Raw genomic sequence first — 22,992 nt, 5'->3', positions numbered from 1 at the left:
CAACAGATATGTTCTAGTTTCTGTTACTGTTTGCGTGGCCTTGCTCTCGGAAGATCGTTCTCCTCGTGGAACAGATAATATCCACGGACATAAATCGATGAATGTTTGGTTGATTACACAACAAATACCTGGATCGGGACATTGCAGATTTCTGGTTGTTCTCGTTCCTGGTATTTCTATTCCATCTTTGTCTACACACCAACATTGCCCAGATGTTCCTCCGCACTGTATGTTCTCAAACCCACCATCATCCTTACACCTGGGAATGTAACTGCCAACTTTGGGGTTTTGAATTGCTTTCTTGTACGCTTCTTGACAAGGTGTCAGCTTATCTGTTGTTCCAAAGCAAAAATACAGTGAAAGACACGAGAATGAACGCCGAGAGGTAAGAGTTCCTCTGGCGACAAGCGGCTAATTCTATCGCCAGGGGATGGGGAAGGGGCAAAAAGGGATGCTGAGTATTGAAGCTTATTGAGCTACGAATGCACGGTGAGATCGTGCTAGATTGTCGTCTTCAACAATATTCTCCATCGTTCCTGGTTGAAGAACGGGTGTTGTAAATGAATTAAATTATATCATAATAAAAAATGACAGTAAAATACAATGACAAGAAATTAAACGTACATGGTTCCTTGCAGGTTGGTTTACCAGAGGCGAGGGGTGTCTTCGTCCCTATTATTTCATTGCCATCTTCATCCACGCAGTAACACACAGATCCGCGGCACTGTACATGGGCAAAGCTGCCATCCAGTTTGCACCTTGGTACAAACCTCCCAGGGGCATTGTTCTTTGTAGCAGTTAAGTACTGTCTCTGACACTTCGTTTCCTTTTTATCTGTATTTACAAAATGGTGTTAAAAAGAAGCCGACAGTAGAGTAGTTTAACGGTTTCTTTTCAAAACAGTGCACAATTAAATTTATTACTAGTTCTCCACAATTGCAAAAGCACGCGTTAATAAAAATGTACGACAACAACAGCACCTGAAATAGTGGTCTGTATTTCATATGAACATTAAAAAAAAAAAACAGCTAAAAGTCGTAAGGAAGTTGGCTGCATACCTTCACATGCGGCTTTCTGAACGTCGCCCAAGATATCCTTTAGATTCTTGAATGAGGATATCATGATAACTTTTCCAGGATCAGATGCTATCGTCACAAGATCTGACTTTTTTGCCCCTTTTCCTACACCGATGGACCAAACGTCTACTCCCTTGTCTTTGAGAGGCTGAGAAGCCTTGTCCAGTGGAATATAGGGTCCCTTGACACCATTTGTTGTTTGGGCACCATCAGTTATCACGAAACAAACCTAAATTAAGGAGAAAGAAAGAGGTTTCTGTACATTGTCACAGATTGTTTTCCCCCTTGGGCCTCTCGCATTTAACGGCCTTGCAAACGTTGGTTGAAAAAAAACAAAACAAAACAAAACAAAACAAAACAAATAAACAAACAAAAACAAAAACAAAAAACAAAAACAAAACAAAAACTGTCCTTTGTTCTTCATTTTCTTTAACTCCCACTTTCTTTAGTCGTTTTGTTGGCCTTTTTACGCTTTGGAAAGGAATAAAAAAATTAACCAAAATGTGTCAACGTCGAGTTTATCGTCGATTTGAAGAGTAAAAAGTTGTTAGCCTGAAATGTCAGTGGTCTCCCGTGCTCAGCCTAGTCCCTAAGCAAGGGACGATGTCTCTTACCCGGGGATTAGGCTGACATTTAGGATAGACTCTCAGAAACGTCCCTCGTCTTGTTTGTTCATGAACCGCTGTTACTTTAGAAATGGTCTTAGGACATTTTCCTATCTTTCCAGCTGACCACGAAATGGGAGGTGATGACGTCACAAGTGGTACGAGCACAACGGTCCCTCATGACACTTTTTTTGTCGGGTTTAGCAGTCCAGGTTAAAAAAGTGAGACCCGAGAAACTAAAATAAAAACAATTCGCCTTCCCACTTTTGCTCCAAGAAAGAGTACCCCATTTAATCTGCCCGAACCCCTTAATCTTAATAAAAAGAGAAGAAGCATTTATTACGTTCACTCTATTGAGATGTAGGTTCGTTGTCGTTTCGACCGAGCCCACTTCAGTACCCAATTTTTCAGTAGCCTACTCACATTTTTAGCCACCAGACCCGCTTTGGTGGGTTGAGCTGACAGGATTTACCTTGACGACTTACATAAGACGCAATATTCGGTACTAAAATTAGCCATTAGCGCATGGTTAATACAACAGTAACCGGACATAAAATCGAGTCAACACATAATTATTTAGCATTTCATCCAGTCTGTAAGATGTGGGCTCCTGTGCAGAAGTTCTTTCGGTTTGTCTCGCACTCCTCTCCAAGTTTGGTGGGGAGGAACGGTTGCAAGCCCAAGGAGCGCCTGCGTAAGAGACTGGTTATTTGATGGTGATACCTTTTTCACTGCCTGCCTCATTCCGCCCTTGTCACTAAAAATCTCCTTGTTTGCAAGTGCCAATGCTCTATCAATGTATGTAAATCCTCTTTGGTGTCTTATTTTGTCAACAAATTTGTGGAGCCCTGGCGCGTTAAGTTTGTCCCCTATCAGAGTGTTGAATCGGTAATCCACCACTGGCCTTGTTGAATAGGACACGGAGGCGATATGGGTTCCCTTGGGAGAGACATCAAATGCGTCAATTGCCTCCTTGATGAAAGCCTTTAGCAATCTCCAGTTACGACCACTAATGCTTCCAGAAGAATCGATCACAAACGCCAAGTCCACGATAGCTTTGCACGCTTCTTCTATAAATAAAGGATAAAGGGAATGCAAACTCAACTTAAACTTACATCCTTAAAACATGGTCTAGCTAGAAGACATTAACCTGTCATTAAATGCTTTGACAGTTTAAGTTTCATTTTAACTCAGCTAAGACAAAGAGCTACACTAAAATAGGGTGACATGAATTGTTGTACATTTGGAAACGGGGAAGGGGGGGGGGGGGGCAAGCGCTGTACATTTGCAGGCATGTACGTAAATGGACTCTCTCTAGTAGAACTGGATAAGGAACAATTTGGACTTTGTTGCTAAACAACTGAAGATCTTTTATCTTAATTGGGAGAGTTTTATAGCGTCAGTGTGCTCTTACAGCTTCTAAGTTAAATTGGTTACATAGGTTGACATGCCTTCAATGTCCGGCTCGACACAAACTCGTCCACAGGACTGTTGACAACATTTCATGTCGCCGTCACAATCATGGTCAATGGAGCACTCGTGGCTGGGCTCGACACAGGTGGATGTGTCATCAGATGGAACAGGACATGTGCCCTTCTTGGCTGAAATTAGAAAAAAAAAGTTCAACTGTACAACACTACTGCAGTCAAAGATTTCTAATACGGATGTGAGCAACATGCGAAAGTGTCGTTATTACGAAGTGTGCGTATTATAGAGGTCAAGATATGATGCCATTGTAAATCGCTTAACGGTATAAAGGGTCTATCACAACAAAACCGTCCCAAGCAGATGTTTGACGCCATTTCGCGATTTTCATGATAAAAGGGTGAAATTCACTGTGTTTAACAAACAAAATTGAACAAGGTTTGACCGTGGTTCGTTCTGTTGTAAACCGTGCAAGGAATGAAGGAAGGCACGAAACAAGGGAAGTGAGCAACACGTACCGCGGGCCAGGGTTTGCTCGTCACAGGAACGTGTGTGTGATTAAACTGTTACAAATTTCCCTCCTCCCCTGCACACCCCGAAGAGAAAATATTAAGTTTTCGAGTTCCATACCAAACGTGCGTTACTTGAACCAAATTTATTAAATGACGTTTGCATCATTACAGTACAACTAACATTTTATTACAAAAATTTTAAGAAATACCCCCTCCCTGCCCTGGGGATGATGCAAATTTTTTTGGCATCATCTTAAAACCAGTAACAAGCGCGCCTTTCTCAAGCCGTATTTCGATGTACATCATATATAGAACGCTATTATCTAATGTCATCTAACCTGGTAAAACAGGGTTTACACACTCTTTTCTACAACTCCCAGGACAGCACTCCACTGAGCAGCACCTTGTTCCAGATAGACAGTCATCATTTGTTGAACATTCATAGCTAGAGCTGCGTCGTATACAGGAGGAGGACTTTATGGGAGCAGGACATACTCTGTAGTCTGGAACTTCTGTTTTTATAATACAGATATGAAAGAGAAAAGGTGTTACTGTTGATTTGTAGTTTGTTGATTTGTAGTTTGTTGATTTGTAGTCTTTAAAAAAGGTACCTAGCCTGTTTGCACATATTTTTGCACTCTTATTTACTGTGTGTATATTGGCTACTAAGTCATATTGAACTTCTTTGTCTTTAAGACTGAATATTAGAAACAGGGATACAGAACACATTATCCAGTCGAAGGGCTACTCCTGGGCGCATTTTGAACGCCGGGCCAAGGACAGAGGAGACTGGAGGAGTTTTGTCAGTGGTCTCTATGCTCCGAAATGGAGTAGACAGAATTCAGATCAGATCACATTAGAAACAAACTCTTGTAGAACAGTTTGACATTAATGCTTCTACGTGTTTCAAATATCCTAATAGACAAGGATGACGATGTCACAAGAAAGTGATTTGCGAGTCTGCTTGATTTATGAAGGAAACAAGTGACAAAATCAATATAGATTTTCCTTTATCTTCTTATCTCTATTCATTATAGATTAGCAAGATGAATGATGCATAAAGAATATTCGGAATTCACTAGCTGCCGATCCCTGTAAGTAAGGTTACTAAAGCCTTACCTTTCCGTTTGCACACAGATTCACACTTCTCTTTGTTGAGAAAGTTGTTCGAATTCCCTTCGCAGCCACTGTACACAAATGGAAGGCATTCTCCAAGGTTGCTGTCAAAATGCCATCTAATTTTGAAACTTGAACAATTTCCATCTGCGCGAGGCTCGTCACAGAAGTCGGCTGCTGTGGGAATGGCTGTCAAGAGTGTCAGGACATTACATGTGAAGGAAAGATGAAAGATGATTCTTTAAACATGTTGGCAAGTTCGTTAGTGGAGTATTAATTAGTTGTTGCTAGTTTGTAAAAAGACGGTCAGTCTGTTGATCAAAGTAAATAATGACAAAAAAAAAATTTAATCAAAAAGGTTAATTCAAATTTAATCAAGAGCTGAATAAAACCTTAAGCAACTTTTGGTACGTTCACTTTTGTCATATTCATGCTTTTGTCAAGTTCGCGCCAACTTGAACATGGTTAATGCGGCCTCTTGGCTTGAAATGAATTTAATTCTAAAATTACTTAGAAGGGAAATGTTGCTTTCAGAACAGCAATAACAACAACAATAACAAATAATAATAATAATAATAATAATAACAACAACAACAACAACAACAATAATAATAAAAACAGTCCAAAACAACAGAACAACAATAACTGGAGTTTGCTGTCTCTTTGTACTACTAAAGCTACTAGGCATGCGCTATCACTATTTTGGAAGTTCCACAATTGACAAGGTTAGCCGTTTCGAATCAATGAAAAGTATTTATAATTGACTGTTGAGGTAAACGTACCTTGTATCGTTACATTCACCCGGGCCTCAACAACCTGATCATCGTCTGATCCACCCTGTGCAACGCACAAATACGTACCAGCGTCGTCTGTCAAGACTGGGCTTATCGTCAAAATATTTCCTACAGCGCGTACTCTGGATGAAAGTTGTTTACCGTTTGGTAACACCCATCTGTAGGAGGTGACTTTTCCTTCGATTCGACATGAAATGTTTCCTCTTTTTCCTTCACTAAGCTCTTGATACACTCGGTGCCGAGGGCTCACTTTCAGGGCTGGTTCTGGAGAAACAAAAGTATTGAACAACATAAGAAGGAATTAGGAAACAATTCTGAATGACCTCTTCTGAAGGTCGACTCGTCTTAATCACCTTAAACCTGGGATTTGAAAGGAGCTTAGCGGCTAGGAGCTTAGCGGCTTGCGTTTAATCTAGGATCAGTATCAGTTATAGTTTTTAAGGATCAATGGTGATTTCTGTCAAATACTACTGACTTTGTTCGGCTCATCCTATGATATAAAACTGTTTTTTTGAATGGGTAGGATTGAAATTTTCTCGCACACCACTTAGGTCACCACTGAACGCCAATAGGAAAGCAAACTGGACTATTGCAGTTTCATGTTTATTGTCATCACCAACACAAATAATGCTGACCGCTACCAAGGCCCAGGTGGAGTGTAAATAAAGCAGCTTTAAGTGTAAGACTGAGTTGCTAAAAGAATAGTTTCTGCCTCACGAGCAACATCTGTCGGTGCTTAAACACCGTGCCTCCTTTTGTTACAGCACACACGTTCTGGGCAACACAGGATTGTCCCGCAAGAAACCCATGAAACCCATGTGCTTTTTTCCGTTTATGGGGCAAAATTGCAATGGACAAATGGCCCTCCTCCCAAGTGGCTCTTTGAGAAAAACAAAATTCGAGAAGAAATAATCGTCCAACTCACACGCGCATACGATTTAAAGTTAATTTTCCCTCTAATTCAACCGTAGACTGCGAGCAGATTCTCTTTTGGTCGAAAGTCCGTGGGGATGAACGCAAAACAAGTGAACGTGCGAGCGTGAGGTGCGAGCGTGACATACAGGCGGCGAGCGGGAAAGATGCGAGCCGCGAGTAGCGTGGGCGCCCTTCTTACGTCTCGCGGCTTTGCATGTCAGGTTCACACACTCATGTTGTTTTGCGTTCTTCCCAACGGATTTTCGAGCAAAAGGGAGACTGCTTACAGTCTAATTCGCCCGTAAATGTTTATCTTTGTTATCGTAAAAAAAGTGGCTACATTTCTTCATAAATCATGTGATAACACGAGTGTTCGCATTGAGTAACCAGTTTTCAACTATTTGTAAATTGGATGCCTATGTTTTAGATGGAATGCAGGGTAGAGTAAACTAGAAAAATACCTGTGGGAGAGGGTGTAGGAGGATCTGTAGCTGGAGGCTGAGTAGGGGGTATAGAACCACACCGGCCATCCTGCTTCTTTATCAATGTCTTATCGCCAATAACACAGGCAGTCCTCATCAACTCACAGTAACTTTTATATGTGATACCATCAGTACCACATACACGTTGAATGCGGCGATTAATGCAGCGAGGCGGGCACGCGCATCTGGGCCTGGATCCTTCAACGAAGCAAACCTCTCCATGACCGCATGTGATTCCTACGCAAGGATCTGTCAAATAAACCAGACATTTCTTAAAATTAAATGAGATACTAAGTGCTTAGCTCCCTGTTATATATCCTGTTATACATAGGTAGTACCTAGTTTCATAGCTAAGAAGTGAAAAGCATTTCCTGTTTTCTAGTCAACAAATAGATTATGAGCTCGAGATTTATATCGCGTGATAGTTGACGAGGGCGCAAGCCAACTATCACGCATAGAAATCTTGAGCGAATGATAAAAATATTGATAAGTTAATACAGATAGTGAATTTTTAAGCTCGATAATGAAATGTGAAGGTGGATTAATCAACATGACACGAGCGTGGGACAAAGAAAAATTCTGAGTCCCCAACAGGAATCGAACCCATGACCTCCCGAACACCGGGCGGACGCTCTATCCACTGAGCTACGAGAACTCATGGAGAGCAAGGCCATTGCTCACGATGACTTCGATAGCGTTGCTCCTAGCAGTATGCAGGACACCTGTCATATATGAATTCAGTTAAATGGCCTTGCTCTCCATGAGTAACCCGAAAACACTGACCCCCGGTCCGCGGATTACCTATGGACCGGTCCACGCACTCCCCCTATCGACCCCCTCTACGGAACACCCCCAAAATATAATAAAAATAATAAAAAAATATGTTTCAGTTACAGGTTGTCTAATAGATTACTCGTGACGGCGAAATTTCGAACGTTACGTTGTGCAAATGTAAATAGACCTGGATTCAGGCTCGGGTGTAATTTATATCATTACACATTGCCATTTCCTTTGCTGTGGCCATAAAGTATACGAAAGATGCATACGGGGAAGCCTCCGGGAAGCCTCGAAATTTGTATTATTTCCCCTCTGCCATTTTCTCCAGCCCATTCTCCCGTGGGTTCGTGAACTCGTTCCAGGCTTCACAATTTACTCAGCGGAATAACAGATACAAACAAGAATAAAACGGCCTAAAAATATGTCTTCCATAGCCAGATTGAGCCACGAATGGAAGGTAAGAACTCTCCTTCTTACCATCGGCATCTCCTTACGCTGAAAACAGCTTTTAGGCATTTTTTTTTCGGGAGGGAGGGTGGGGTGTCAAAAACCCAAGTCTGTTACATTTGCACAGTGTAACACTCGAAAAATCACCGACACGAGTCTGAATCTGTAAGACAACCCATAAGTGAAATCTTTATTTATTATTTTTACACTATTTTAGGGTGGTCCGTAGAGGGGGTCCGTAGGGGTAGTCCATGGACAGGTCCGTAGGGTAGTCCGCGGACCCGGTCCGTTGTCGGGGTCCGTGGACCGGGGATCAGTGTTTTGGGGTTACCCGTTCGGGAGGTCATGGGTTCGATTCCTGTCGGGGATTCAGAATTTTTCTTTGTCCCACGCTCGTGTCATGTTGATTAATTCACCTTCAAATTTCATTACCGAGCTTAAAATTCACCATCTTTACTAACTTATCACTACTCACGATGACTTCAATAGCGTTGATCCTAGCAGTATGCAGGACACCTGTCATATGTAGGTCATGGGTTCGATTCCTGTTGGGGACTCAGAATTTTTCTTTGTCCCACGCTCGTGTCACGTTGATGGTAATTCACCTTCACATTCCGATAAAAATATTTTGTGTAAATCTACTATTCGTTAAAAACTTTATCTAAATCCTGTTCAAAGACACTTCGATAGGGCAAAGAAGCGGCCGCCAGTTTGTTAACCGCACACTGCTGTGCTTCTCACTGTCTACAACAGAGTAGACATTGAGTCAGTAGTGTAGCCATTAATCAGAGAACAGCATTCGTGATAGAACACTTGCACCACAAGTGGACGTTTGGGAGAACAAAGCTCCGTGTACTCCGTGTAGTTTTTTCGAGTGATTCTAAAACAGCAAGATAGGAACCTGAAGAAGGTGCTTTCTATTTTGACAGCTCTGTCAAAAGACACTCTTTTTTTCCCTTTTAGTTTTTGGTATAGTTGAATACTTGTTTTGTAGGCGAGAGTTTGATTTTGCTTTGGATTTTTTTTAATCAGGACTCCTTATGTCTTTTATGAGAGATGATCAGGTATAATAGTAAATATTACAACTTTATTTAACTGTTCTTTTTTCCAGGTTCAAAAAACCGGGCGGGTTGACAATGGACACCCCAAAGTAATAATCTAGGAAATCCACCATTCCACGTTTCAAGCGTGTGGTATGTCCGGAGAAAATTGCTACGAACATCATTTCCGTGGAAAATGAAGTGACTGCAAGAATCTCCCGTAAAAAGCGACGGTTTTCAAACCCTACCTTCTTTTTAATCTGAATATCGTCGAAATCAGAGAACTTGCATAAATCGTGCTGTAATTCGTTACCTTTATGTGAAGGTATTCTTGTCGTACAGTAGGTACCACAAGTGTGCAGGCAACATTGGCTCTGTCCAGGACAGTCCTTGTCCGAGGTGCACTTTGGCCCCTGTGCAGGACATGTAAGTGTTCGCCACCATTTACACGAGCGAGGTAGATTCGATTCACCAATCAATGCACCGTCAGGAGGGTTGTAAAAGAGACCTACGAGTAAAAGCGTTACATATCAGTCCTGAGAAATATTTCAAATATTTAATTTGTTTCAATATAAATAATGCGATGGCGTGAATTGTGATGGCGTAAACGAGTGTGACTATTGTACTTTGGGCTTATGTGTAACCACTACTACTGTACTGTCGTCGCATTTTGTCCGTGTTCAATAGTGATACCTTTGAATCTCACGACGTCTACCTCATTCTGAACTGTAATTAGCCGAGGATGTAGGCTCTTTGGAGTACCCAGCACGTGACCAGGTCATTCATAAGTGACCAAGTCAATCATAAGAATAGGTCACGGAAGAAAAACTAAAGTTATGCTGGTTTAGAAGCTTTTTTAAAGTGCCACTGAAACGAAATTTTCGTATGTGAGATTTTTGCTTAGTAATAAAGTTTCAACCTTACTTGGAAACACTGCAGACTTTTTTTTCGCATACGGTAAGCGAAAACTGCTTTTTCAGCCGTTCGAAGTTGGCTGGTTAAGCCCAAAATTGGCGGCCATCTTGGCGCGGCCAAAACAGCCTAGCGACGTCACTGGTTGTATTACTCTCATGCTGCGCTGAAAATTTAGAGTGATTATGGTAGAAGAGAATACTGTTCGAAGCCCCCCAAAAAACATCTTAAGGACATCTCAGAGCTGTAAAGCAGATAATCACAGTAGCCTTAGACAAGAAGAGGTGGAGAGTCGATCCTGGGGCTTTTCAGTCTATTTAATTGGATATTTGCAGGATATTTTATGAAAGCAAGCAAACGAGTGGGAGTTCTTAGATCGCAAAATGATCGGGACTCTTGGTGAAATGGCCACCACTCAATTAAACAATACCTACACTCATAAAGTAAAAAAGACATGAAAACAAGAGAAAGCGGCTTTTGAAATTATTATCCGGACTGCTGCTGCACGAATCGCAGCAACAACGCTTCGAGTTTCGAGTCGCTTCGCTTCGAGGAAACCGGACGCTTTGTGAGTTTCACCGCGGACGAGATTGTGCTACAGTGACCTTTAGTCCAGTTACATCTGTTACATCCTACAAGTTATCAAATCAGCAACAATTTAAGAAACCCTCTTCTTTTATGTGAGGGAGCGAATTTAAACTATAAAGGTAAACTAAGCTGCCATGACCCTACAGGTATGTTTTCAGGAAACGAGAGAAAGCGTGACAATGTCGACGGCGAAAGGTGATATATGCAAATTGGTTCAAATTCTGTTTAATAAACCTTCGAAAGGAGTGTAAACTAGTGACGTTTTAACGAATTGCTTTGAATTTGGATACCATTAAATGAAGATCATAGACATAAGTATGTGCTAAAGAACTCAAAGTAATCCATCGACCGTGAAATATTGCAATTGGAAGGTACGTGTAAAAGAGAAGCGAAATTCGCGCTTTGTTTACACTGATACGTATGCGACGATAAAGCAAACCCTGCTGCGGATCACAATTTTCAAAGACACATTTTGTCTAGCACAAGAACTCTCACTTATTAGTATCATAAAAAGATGCCCTCTGTGTACAAAGAAGTACTCGACTCAAAGCTTGTGGACCGTTAATAACTTCGTGATTATGCGGATGGCTGATGCGCTTACGGCTTTTACTGCAGTAAAGTTGCCGAGGATATATTCGAACCTTGTGTAATAGAACTTAGATAAACGTGAGAATCCAAATTTCAGAACCAGGCTGAAAACAGACGACTAAATATCGTGTTTAGGCTTTAGGACGTGATATAAAAGTTGCCACACTCGTCTTCGAAATCTCCAATCGAGTACTCAAAATGTTCGAAAAGTAACTGAGCTGTTCTAATCTGTAGCATTTATTTTGGTGAATCTACACTCTTTGGCGCCCTCCAACGTTCATGATATGTATTTCCTGTCAAGACTGGACAGAAATTACAAGGTAGAAAACTAGCAGGTATCGACAATATGAAAAATAGCTGAAATAGACTTGAATAAATCAAGTGAAAACAAAAGAGAATCTATAGCGCTTCTTGCGTGAATACAACCAGTGACGTCACAAGGTCCTTAAATTCGGTTCCAGAGCCCGGACACAGTTTTGCTCCAAAAAGTCGATTTCAGCAGCTAAAAAAAGCACTTTCCGTTAGGATTTGACAGAAATAAAGTTCACCATTATTTTAAGCACGTTTGAAACTACAAATTGCTGTAATAAAAGAGAGTACGAAAATTTCGTTTCAGTGGCACTTTAAAGAAAATTTCCAAACGGCAAAGACATAGCTTGACATTCAGCAAACAATTTTCTTACAATCGCGGATCTTTTAAGCCTTGAAGCAAAATAATAATTCACATGTACTCATGAATGTATTCCGTGACAAATTTTCCATGATATCAATATTTATGTTCTCATTACTTTTGTTTGTTCCTATTACAGTTGACAGGTAATTGAAACCCTCCATTTGACCCCTTAAAAATATGCATAGTCGGTCTAGACCACCAACACAGTATAACAACGATTTTCAACCTGAGGTCTTTAAGATATTGGGTTTCCGCCCTCACACGACCCGTACCAAAATCTGCAATTTATAACCTTAAGCGAGACGAGAAGTCGTGCAACTCCGAGCCTTTGTCATGAGAGTTCCCCTCCCCCCGGTAAAAAGCATGTCAAGACCAAAACTGTCTGATTTCTATACCCAATCCCAGACTAAACTGCCTGAAAACCATACTCTTCACAGCGGCACATACCTATATGGCTTATTTATGATGTACCCCCGGGTGTTAACTTGGAGATTTACGTAGTGAATCTCTGACACCTTGTGCTTAGTACATGCTTTACTACACTAAGAACTTTGACCAGAACAAGTAAGATTCCTTAGCGTACTGGTCACTTCAAGTTATTAACTGATCTGACTGACTGATGGAAAGGAAGGAATTTGACAAGGAGGGAACACATGACAGCCTAATGAACACCAAAATGTAAACAGGGTCATTCCATTGAATTACTCAGGTATCGAATGTGATCGATAACCCATAATAGCTGCCCAGGGTTAGACAGTAATCTTTTAAATGGTGTTAAAATTTCCTTTTCTCCTATTGGTTGATAATATTGGTTATCTACTTGTTTTATCTTGCAAAACGTATTGCATTTTAAAGGCACCAAAAGACAAAATTTTAACATTTCCAATAAATAACCTACTAAATTTCGTTTTTCATTTCCCAATTAATTGTTGGCCAACATTACAAGCATTCACACCTCAGGAGCTCTCAGAGAGGAATTTTGTTAGCATCTAAGACTTTTTAAGGTGATTTTTTTAAGTAAAAGGTTATGGGAGAGATTTCTATTTTTAGTACAGAAAAGGCATATTTCGTGATCTGTTGCGGACCCGGTTACTTTTATTTTTGAAAATTTTCTATCTCTAAATCATTCATGACGATGCACTGATCTCGATCTCAACAAGAATTTCACTAATGCGTCACACTCATAGTGTAAACATTTTTGAGACCGCACGCCTTTGTACTTTTATAACGCTAATCTAATACTCTCTCCACAATAAATTGCGCGTATTCCAAGATTTTAAGGCATTTCCTTTCTCTAAGGCGATACATTATATAATGGATATAACCCTCTTTGAAGAAAAATCCTTAAAAGTTACTCAACTAGTATTGGCCACCATCCAGAGTAACAATGGAGGTGATAATTAATTGGAGATGGTTCTTGATATGGATTTTATAAGTGTTTGAAACTTTGTGTGCTTTAGGGCTATCCTACATGTATATGTATTTGTTGTGTATATAATTCTCTCATTTTCAGGTTGATAACATCGTTTGAGAAGCTAAAGTAAGCAATGATAATGATGATGATGATGGCTTCTCCATCGCCGATCGCTACGCCGCGAACGATAGAGAGAGTAGCGCAGTGTTCGGCGTGGGATCTAGGAGAAATCAACAGCTGCCCGCAAATGATAGCCTAAGGACCAGGGGCTTGAGTAACAATAAGGAGCGTGTTGGAGCTGTGTGCGAAAGCGGAGAACACACTGCGGTGTTTTTATCATTGAGCAAAAATAACTGTCTGCGAAGTGCTTAGGAATCAGGAGTAGTCATGAAATAACACATGGACAATACTTGTGCAAATTCGTTGAACTCTGCTCATTGTCCTGTCCTGTTGTGAGACTGGGAGCTTTAGCTGGCATGGAGTCACCGGTCCCTAAAGCTAAGTAAAACATGGCATTGCCAAATTGAAATGCTATGGCGCGGTGTTCAATTTCCAGCCAGTTTGTTTTCTCCTCCCTTTTCAGTTTATTTTCTTAATTACGTTCTTTCATTTTCCTTCCTTCTCAAATTTGATGTTGAGGTCCATGACCGAAACAAGATGTTGACAGACGTTCCTTTGCTTGTCACGCAACATTCTGAAAAGAGTGCTTGAGCGCGCGTGAGAATCTTAAATTAAAGGCTTTTGAAGCCACAATCCAAATCCTGCTACATTAAACCAATTAGCATCAACTCTTATGAGCCAAAACAGGAAACGAAAAAAAAAAAAAAAAAAAAAAGAAAAAAAAGAAGAGGAATCAATTTTCCCTTGTTTCCGACCGTAAACAAAAACTATGTTGCTTTGGACAACATGACCCAGACAGAAAAGATCATCGTATACAAGTAAACAACAGCGCATTTATAGCGGCAACTGTTTCATATAGCGCTTTAACTCATTCCTTCATTATCTTCAGCCGTAATTTTAAATTAATTTGAGTCGATGTGCTACCTCACCTTCACAGTTGTCGCATTAAGTTGATAACAGACGCATGCCTCAAAAATTAAAGTGACTTTTGGTGCAATGCCAGACAACGAAATGACGAGAAGCAAACAGGGTGTGTTAAGTCTGCAAGCAATTAATATAAAAAATCCTGCTAGTTCGTATATAATGACAGCATAGCGATCGTTTCACACGGTATTTTTAACTTAAAGGTCGCTTTTTTTCCGAAGTTATTTGCAACCTCATCATGTCTATAGCGGCTCCCTCGTGTGATAAGTATTTATTACCAACGGAAACGGTTTTAGCAAACATGTAGAGTTTCTTCTTCTATCATCATGTATTTATAAAATTGCGTGCAAAAGAGAAGCTGAAACGAACACACATCTGGAACGGAAAGGTCACGCGATAGTAAAAGACATATTCAACTTTTTGACGGGAGGTATAAGTTTTAAAAACGACTGCCGAATCGAATCCTTCTCGATTTGCCCACCACCACGTTCAAACGGCAACTGTATAACACCCAGCCAGCCAACATCTGTGAAATAAATCCTCTCCATTTTATTGGTCTCAGTAGACAAATGTAAACATTATTTTTTAACTTGGCGTGTTTTCTTTTGGGATCCTAGCAAATTGTTTTTCAACAGATCAAAGTAAAATGCTACAAATAAAGGAGAAGAGAGATGGAGCGATAAATTCATATTGTAGGGTCGGAAATAACCGACGTTGCTTTTTTCGATTGACTTCATGCCATACAGTGGCCCAAAGGTGTTTCCACGGAAAAATCTAAAAATTGCACCTTCCGATAAAGATCTTTTCTTTTATTCGAACGTTCACGTAATCCAGCCTTATTTTCGATCAAGCTACTCAGAAACAGAGATCCAAAAAAGGAAAAGAAAAAAGGGAAAGGAACGTCGACCTTTTAGATTTGTGTTTGCTTCCGATATCTCCAGAAGAACATTCTGAACGCCTTTTGAAATTCGCAGAATGCGCGTATACGTCACGCAATAACACAAGAATGAAAAACTGCCTTCATTATGCAATAAACGTTCTTTTAACGATAAATGACAATTCTGTCCACGTCTACTAATCAAGATGAAATATTCGATATAGAGCTGTATTTTTTTCCTCGTTTAATTCCCATCGAACACGCTGTGTTCGAATCTGACCCGCCACGGGCATGCGAATTGACAACCACGCGTATTAATCTTTAAATCCTGTGCGGGAGTGCTCTGTCGATGAATCTGGACACTGTATCTCTTTACAATCCAATCTCACAAATTGAAGTAAACATAACGAGAGAATGCTCTGGTCTGCGCTATCGTATCAAACCATCTATATGTACAAGTTAAAAGCTTGGTGCACGAAAAGTGAACAACAAAAGCAAGAACACAACGTTTCCTATCACACTGCCACAGCTTTGTCAGCAAGATCACTGACTGCATGTGTGTGTATTCCCGGCATTAAAATGAACCAACTAGTTCTATAGAAGTACCTGAAACCGCGTGAAAGAGCGCGTAACACAGAAGTATCGCCACCAAATCCCTCATCTTTGAGACATGAAAATCCATCATCCACAATTTAGACTAATCATCTCTTGGAGGGTCGGCCGCGAACTGCACCGTCGAACAAACAAGAAAGGAGTTTTATTGACGGCTTTCTTTGCCTAAGATCAGATTTCAATTTGACACCTTAAGTTAAAGGGGAAACATGTGACACGAAAAGTGCGAGGGATAGACCATTTTTTCTTTTCGGTCCTAGCACGCTATGCACACCATAATGCATGCATGTACATGGACTACATTTCCAAACACCCACCAGTAACACCTTTCCGTGAGAGAAGTTGCTAGTTTGAGCTCTTGAACGAACTAAAGAGAGAAGCTGAGATGTTCCCCTAGGGGCCTAAAGGATTGGACATTGACCCCCGTCCATAAGACGAACCCCATCTTTCCTCAAGACGTTCCCACTAATTTTTAAATTCCCCCTTCCTCAGGGGTTAAAGATTCAATCAACACGGGGGCGATCGTTGCAACATCATACCAAAGTTAGTTGGAAAGTGTGCAGGCTCGCCAGCGAAGGGTATTTTTAATTTGTGTGGTAACGAATGAAGGTTCACAGGCATTGTGCGACACTGAGACATTGAGAACTTTTTACGACACTGAATTTGAAATCATCTTTAGCAGAATCATAGTCTATGTTCTAACCAATAAAGTTCTACGAAAGTGTCTGTGCCAATACAGTGATTGTACTGTGAAAGTATGCACAATTTTAATTAGCGGAAGTCACGTTCTCAGTTCGATCGCATTACAGTGCCCGTGGAGCCCAGTGGCACCACAGATAACTTAGTAGATAACCTATCCAGTCTTAAAACCAGTCTGCATTCTTCGTTCGTAAAGAAATGTCCATACTAAGGCCGTCTCTACACGAAGAATCTATCATTTTTGTCTGCTGTTTTAAATCTTGTCGGCAAGTAGTTTACTGTGAGAAAGTGGGTGTTAATATGGACTCCAAACAAAAGACTGTCAGGCGTCCAGGCGACTGCTTGATGCATTCTTGGAGATATCTTGAAATGACACTTTTTTACAGCGCGACCTGGCGTGATAACCTCTCAAAATCCTGACACAGATTTTCCCCTCGTAAAAAGTGGACGAAAATGCCATTTAAAACCAAAAGTTCATAATAATTATAAACTGCCAGCAAAAAAAAAAAAAAAGAAAAAAAAAAAAAAAAAGACACATCTCGTAATTCAACTCTCGTGAAATGGTTTTCATTTGCAGCAGCATGTCTTGAACTTCAACTATGGGCTCCCTGCTTTGTTTTCTCACAAATGCGTCTTTAGTGTCTTAGTGAGATCGTGCTGGCGCGGGAAGCTTACCGTATATCACTGATATCAACTTTGACACCGTGAGAGGTATCGCGACTTAAGCTGTTTTGCAATCACTTGGAACACAAGGGTTGCTGTTTTGTAAAGACCGTTCAAACTGTTGACAGAGATTCCATGAGAGCAACTTTCATCAGGAAAGACATCAGTTACAAGGACACAGTGAACGAACAATAACCAAATTATAAATTAATAGAGCGATTGTGTTTTAACGAGATGCAGAAGTCTGACCTGACAGAATCAAGAAGGCGGGACGAGGGTGTGGGAGGGGCGAGGGCTGAAACGATCAGAGATCCGATTTGCTGATCAAAGTTACAAAGAAGGTTTCAAAAATAGGCACAAACAGCTAGTTATTTTCTTTTTCTTTGTACCGATTACTGTTTTGATCACATTATTTTACTTGACCTGGGTGGCTGATTTAGGATTTAATGTAACACGAGCAATAATTTTTTTTTAATTTATATAGCTTGTAAACAAGATTAAAATGCTATAATATATAAAATGCACAGCACGAACAAATGAAATCGGATCTACAGCTTGAGTTATGTAATCTTTATGTCTGCTTTTTGTCAAAGATTCTGATAATTTTTTTCCCAAAGGACAAGCGCAACAAAACGTAAAAAAGAGTTCCTACTGTGAAGCTACCTGTATTCAAGAACGAGAGTCGGGGGTACTCTGCAAGGCAACAAATGTAATCACGTTCAGCCATCCGTAATACAGAGGATGTCATTATTGTAATCTGTCGATTGCAGGAGTCGTCACTTGACGGAGTGAGATACGTTGTTTCTTAGAAAGATGATGATCTTTTCATGACGCATGGTACATTGTCAGCATATTTGAGATGGAAATTTTTTCATCCAAATCAGATGTTTCGGATCAGGAGATGTCCGAATAAGGTATTCAACTGGTCCTCTAACTAGGACAAAGTCGAATCATTCCCTTATTTTCCTGGCAATCTGGAATTTTGAGTTAGCTTTAATAAAAACTTTATGGACCTTTATTCACCATATGGAGCCGCCTTTTCGATAATCACGCTATGCTCAGCATTCCTGGTACCTAAAACACCCTGCAGCAACAAGCAAACAGACAAACAAACAAACAGACAAATAGACAACCGTACAGACACCACGAATAAACAGTATGTATGCTCAGAGATGAATAATATTACATGCAGCTCAAATTCCAATATCGTTCTCAGAGGTTTTCTTTTCTGGTTCTTTACTTGCCACGGGTTTTTACTAAGCAAGACACCGTGGTCAATGAATTGGCCATTGCTCCGTCTTTACTGCAAGGATCCGTAAGGAACAGTCTGTGTAGTATCCAGGCCTACTTAAGATTTTGGAAACGTGAGAAAATCAGGCGTTTCACTGGATATATGATAAGCAGCCAGTTTAACCTCTCTCATTGCATGTGGTCTATTTTATCTGAGCAAAGAGACTTATAACATAATACTCATTTCCTATTTACCGGAGGAACACAATGTACCTTGTAAACAGAGGTGTTGAGTTCACATATTTTCAAGTAATTAGCAACGTAATAATTGATCTAGTTTGTTGATAAAGATCACGCCACCATACCACATACAGTCAGCATGCAAGCATGCATGGCATTGGATAAACAGGCAAAACTATTGTACTGCGACAGGGGTCTCTTTATGCACCCCCCTCATCCCCCGTGCTCGTGTATTTTGCTTCCTATAGTCCCAACGCTTCGAGTAAGACCTCGAGAAGCCTCTCGTTTTTCTTAGTCCAAAAACGACCTTCGCGCCGCCATGCATAAGATACAGAAAAAAATAATTCGCCTTATGACTTTCCCAAAATATCGAAAATCTACGAAACCCCTATTTAAGCAACTAAGAATACTAGGTATATTTGAGTTAAACACGTTTTTGGTTAGTCTCTTTATGTAATTACAAAGAACAAACGTATTACCAAAAAATTTTCACAATTACTTTTCACAAAATAGAGATCTACACCATTATAACAGAGGATCTGCTAAAAGACTACACATGGATTATCGCAGAACAAATTACGGGAAATTCTCGCTAAAAACCATAGGTACCAGAATATGGAATGATCTACCTGACGAAGTAAAGAACTCGCACTCATACTATAAATTCAAAAGGAAAATGAAATTGATCTTACTCAACAACTAATTGCTCGACTGTCTTAATTTTAGTTACATAAAAAAACTTGCATTAAGTCTTATCATTTTTACGGCCATGTTATTATCAGCTCTCCGTTAGATAGATATGTAGTAGAAATTATAAAACTGCAATAGATGATCCTCAAGAAATGTTTGTAAAAACTTGCTGGGATCTCCTGCCAATAAAATCAATACCATGTATTAACGAGAAATGTAAAAGGAATGAAGCGGAAAATAAATTGACTTGAATTAAATTGATATTTTTCCTGCCCAAAAACTTCGAGTCATTGCGAGTGCACTTGTTATGACCACTTCCGCCTCTGGACTTCCATAGGATTGCGTGACTGTGAGTGAGAGATGCTGAGTTTTTTCCACACTATCCTCAACTCATTTGGTTACCAAATTTATTATCTTCTCCGATGCAGGACATTCTTTACAGCGTGACAAAAATTGATACAAATGAACCAAACATTTTTGCCATATGTAGGTTGAGTTTGCTGCTGGTTTCTTCAAGTTAAAGTTTAATAGTTAATAGTTTAATAGTTCTTCTTTGTTTAACCGCCCTTTCCGGCCATGTTCATGGCTAGGGGAAGTCCAGCGCGGGGGTGTGATTGATAATAGTATTAATGCATTGTTCTAGAATGTCATAGAAAACGAGACACATGCGAACAGACTGATTTTGCATTAAAAGCTTAGAGAAACTCGCACGCTCACATGTAGTCGTATGTAACTCCCCTTTAAATTGACAAATCAACGACAGGCAAGGGCGTCTGACAGAGGACACATAATTATTTTTCGTTAATTCAGTTTATGATTTTGTCGTAATTCAAACACACGTTAACGCCCCCCGGCTGCCTTTGCTTGTCGGCGGCAGTCGAGGAAAGTTTTAGCATTTTTTGGTGAGTAATAAGGAAATCGTGATATTGGAGAGGGTACCGTCTCTGTCAGACCATGACAACTGTTGTAGCCACTAATATGCTTTTGAGTAAAGAAAACTTTCAGTTGCGTGCATCTCTACTTAGTGTTGCTCAGTCCCTCAGTGCTTTTGTTTCTTTCTCATTACGAAATCGGAACAAAAGAAAAAATGATAAATAAATTTGTGTAAGATTTGTTTCATGTCAAGGGTCAGTATGCTCGCAAGCCTGTAGCTCACTGACGTTACAATCACACTAATATACCATACTAAAGGTATTCCTAACAGTCGAAAGATATTTCTATAAACAAAAACCCATTTCATTTTCATAAAAAAAAAAAGACATTTCTCGAATAATATGATAATGATGATATAACAATAGCAATCTCAACTACTGAAAGTGAAGAATGATCATCGCAGTTAATTTTCCAATTTAAGCAATTGAAAAGAAGAAGCCTGAAAAAATCAGGGCTTCAACGGGATTCGAACCCGTGACCTCCGCGATACCGGTGCGATGCTCTACCAACTGAGCTATGAAGCCACACATTGGGAGCGAGGTCAATTAATTGAGTTCATATCTTCCTCACTGAGCTATGAAGCCACACATTGGGAGCGAGGTCAATTAATTGAGTTCATATCTTCCTCACGGGAAGATATGAACTCAATTAATTGACCTCGCTCCCAATGTGTGGCTTCATAGCTCAGTTGGTAGAGCATCGCACCGGTATCGCGGAGGTCACGGGTTCGAATCCCGTTGAAGCCCTGATTTTTTCAGGCTTCTTCTTTCCAATTGCTTAAATTGGAAAATTAACTGCGATGATCATTCTTCACTTTCATCTTCAACCGCAGTTCATATATGAATTATTTCATATAAACTTCACATAATCTCAACTACTGTTCGTTTTATTCTTTGAATATATACCGATGGGGGTAAGTTAGTGGTTAAGTTAATCAGTTTCTAGCACTTCTTTCAGCTGGTTGCGTCTGAGGAAAGTTCTGCTCGCAAAAAGGGTGGAATACTCAACATCTTGTCAACATAAACATTGGAGTTAAACTGTGAAATCTCCTGCGGAGATGAGGTTCAGACAATGAAGAGTTGTTGGAACTTCGGAAGAAGATATCGAGCACGGCTCATCATGGTTAATAGAGGGGAATGGTCATGAAGCCCGGCAAACATCAAAGAAGCAAACAAAGATGCCAAGATTTATGTTGGAAGGTCCACGACCGCGCACAATTTTTTGTTTTGCACTCATACACTATGTATGAATTACGTAACCAAAACGTTTCTATTGGTCAGTTTCTCGGTCAGATGTAAACAACTATTGTGTTTTATGCACCGTCAAGGTCAAAAACGCAAACAAAAATACACCACAAAGAACTTTGTCGGATTTCATAACCATTCCCCTCTATTAACTTTGGGCTCATGTAACTCCTGTTTGTGTAGCAGTAGTTAAGCTGCAGTGTGAAACAGGACAATTGAGATTTTAGCTCACAAAAAGACGGTAAAATAAGCAATGGTGCGGTAATGGGGTAGCCATGGAAAAGTCAATTGCTTTAAAATATGTCTACCGGCTATAAAAACGACTCACGACAACGTGTTTCAAAACGCAAAAATTGGTGCAAAGAGGTCGATTTGGCATGAGAGTGTAATGAAATGTCAGTTAGTCAGTAGACGGCTGAAGTTAAATGCTTACAACAATACAAGCAGGTTTTTTTTTTTAGTCACGTACTTTCTAACGGCCACTCTCTGTCAGCACAAATTACGAAGCAGTTTTTATTAAGAAAACGCCTAAAACCGCAGGCGATAATGTTCGATCAAAATTGAACAGACGAAATAGGTTTTAAGGCTGGGCAGACAAAAATGATTGATACATAGCGGCCACGGGCTGTCAGTCCCAGGCAAACAATTTTAGTTTATTTTATACTGTTTCCTCATCATTCCGGCACGCTCTTATCCACGGAGCAAAACAATCAATTCTCCAATCAGCGAGTGAATTCGGGGTCACATGGTGCGAGGGATGTTTTTATGAAATTCTTTACAATTGTAATCTAAATCGCGATCAGCGATGATTTGAATGAAATAGTCATGAGTCTACTTTCGTTTTATTTACTGCCCGAAATTGATGGATTGCAGAACGAGAAAAACGGAAGTTATATATATATTGCTTGGCCAGGAGTAAATAAACAATGGTCTCCATTTGGGGTGAAAATATGCTCGGTTATTTGTCCGCAGACGGACAAATATCTGTTCCTCAAAGCTCACAGTTCCTTCCTCAGCGACTCACACAAACTGTGAGCTTTGAGGAACGAATAATATCCGCGGACAAATATACGAGCATATTTTCGCCCCAAATCATTGGAGGCTTTTGTGATTATTCTTCTTGAAATGTCTCCCACAAATCGCGAAGTTTTGAAAATTGAGGAATATCACTCTGGTATCCCCCAGTTTTCAGTCACGTGACACGTTTAGACGCGAGCGAAAACATTTGATGGATTATACCTTGAGATAGGCGCTCTTCTTGACCCTTCTTCTTGCTCGTAATGTGCAAAACGAAACTTTTGCAACTTTTGTTCAGGTAAGTATTAGATAAAGCGATCAATCACATTCATGCAAGAACTTTGGTCAACTATGAGCTTAGAAGGCCAAGCGGAGACGA

At 40.2% G+C, this 22,992-nt stretch overlaps 1 protein-coding gene and 1 long non-coding RNA gene across 5 annotated transcripts in view; one reads left to right on the top strand and one right to left on the bottom strand.

Moving 5' to 3' along the window:
• Positions 1-16,040, bottom strand: part of LOC110054999 (uncharacterized) — a 60,625-nt gene extending 44,585 nt beyond the window's left edge. For 3 of the 4 annotated variants that reach the window (XM_089276603.1, XM_089276604.1, XM_089276605.1), the window contains exons 1-11: positions 15,892-16,039; positions 9,503-9,697; positions 6,905-7,174; positions 5,517-5,792; positions 4,738-4,923; positions 3,957-4,130; positions 3,133-3,282; positions 2,405-2,751; positions 1,059-1,305; positions 625-834; positions 129-332 (exon numbers count right to left, since the gene is read on the bottom strand). In XM_089276603.1, the coding sequence (XP_089132729.1) occupies positions 129-332; positions 625-834; positions 1,059-1,305; positions 2,405-2,751; positions 3,133-3,282; positions 3,957-4,130; positions 4,738-4,923; positions 5,517-5,792; positions 6,905-7,174; positions 9,503-9,697; positions 15,892-15,970 (2,338 nt within the window). In that variant the 5' untranslated portion in view covers positions 15,971-16,039. Of the gene's footprint in view, positions 1-128; positions 333-624; positions 835-1,058; positions 1,306-2,404; positions 2,752-3,132; positions 3,283-3,956; positions 4,131-4,737; positions 4,924-5,516; positions 5,793-6,904; positions 7,175-9,502; positions 9,698-15,891 lie in introns of all 4 variants that reach the window. The other variant, XM_089276606.1, reaches the window with a different exon arrangement.
• LOC149098282 (uncharacterized) lies at positions 13,266-13,783 on the top strand. The gene is made up of 2 exons (XR_016203413.1): positions 13,266-13,343; positions 13,464-13,783. It is a non-coding gene; the product is annotated as an uncharacterized LOC149098282 (long non-coding RNA).
• Positions 16,041-22,992: the final 6,952 nt, after the last annotated feature.

The sequence above is a fragment of the Orbicella faveolata genome, unplaced genomic scaffold (genome assembly GCF_042242905.1).
Source record: "Orbicella faveolata isolate gen_17 unplaced genomic scaffold, um_ofav_v1 contig_46, whole genome shotgun sequence".
Taxonomy (NCBI): Eukaryota; Metazoa; Cnidaria; class Anthozoa; order Scleractinia; family Merulinidae; genus Orbicella; species Orbicella faveolata.
The sequence above is the reverse complement of the archived record's forward strand: the minus strand, read 5'-3'. Positions and strand labels throughout refer to the sequence as shown.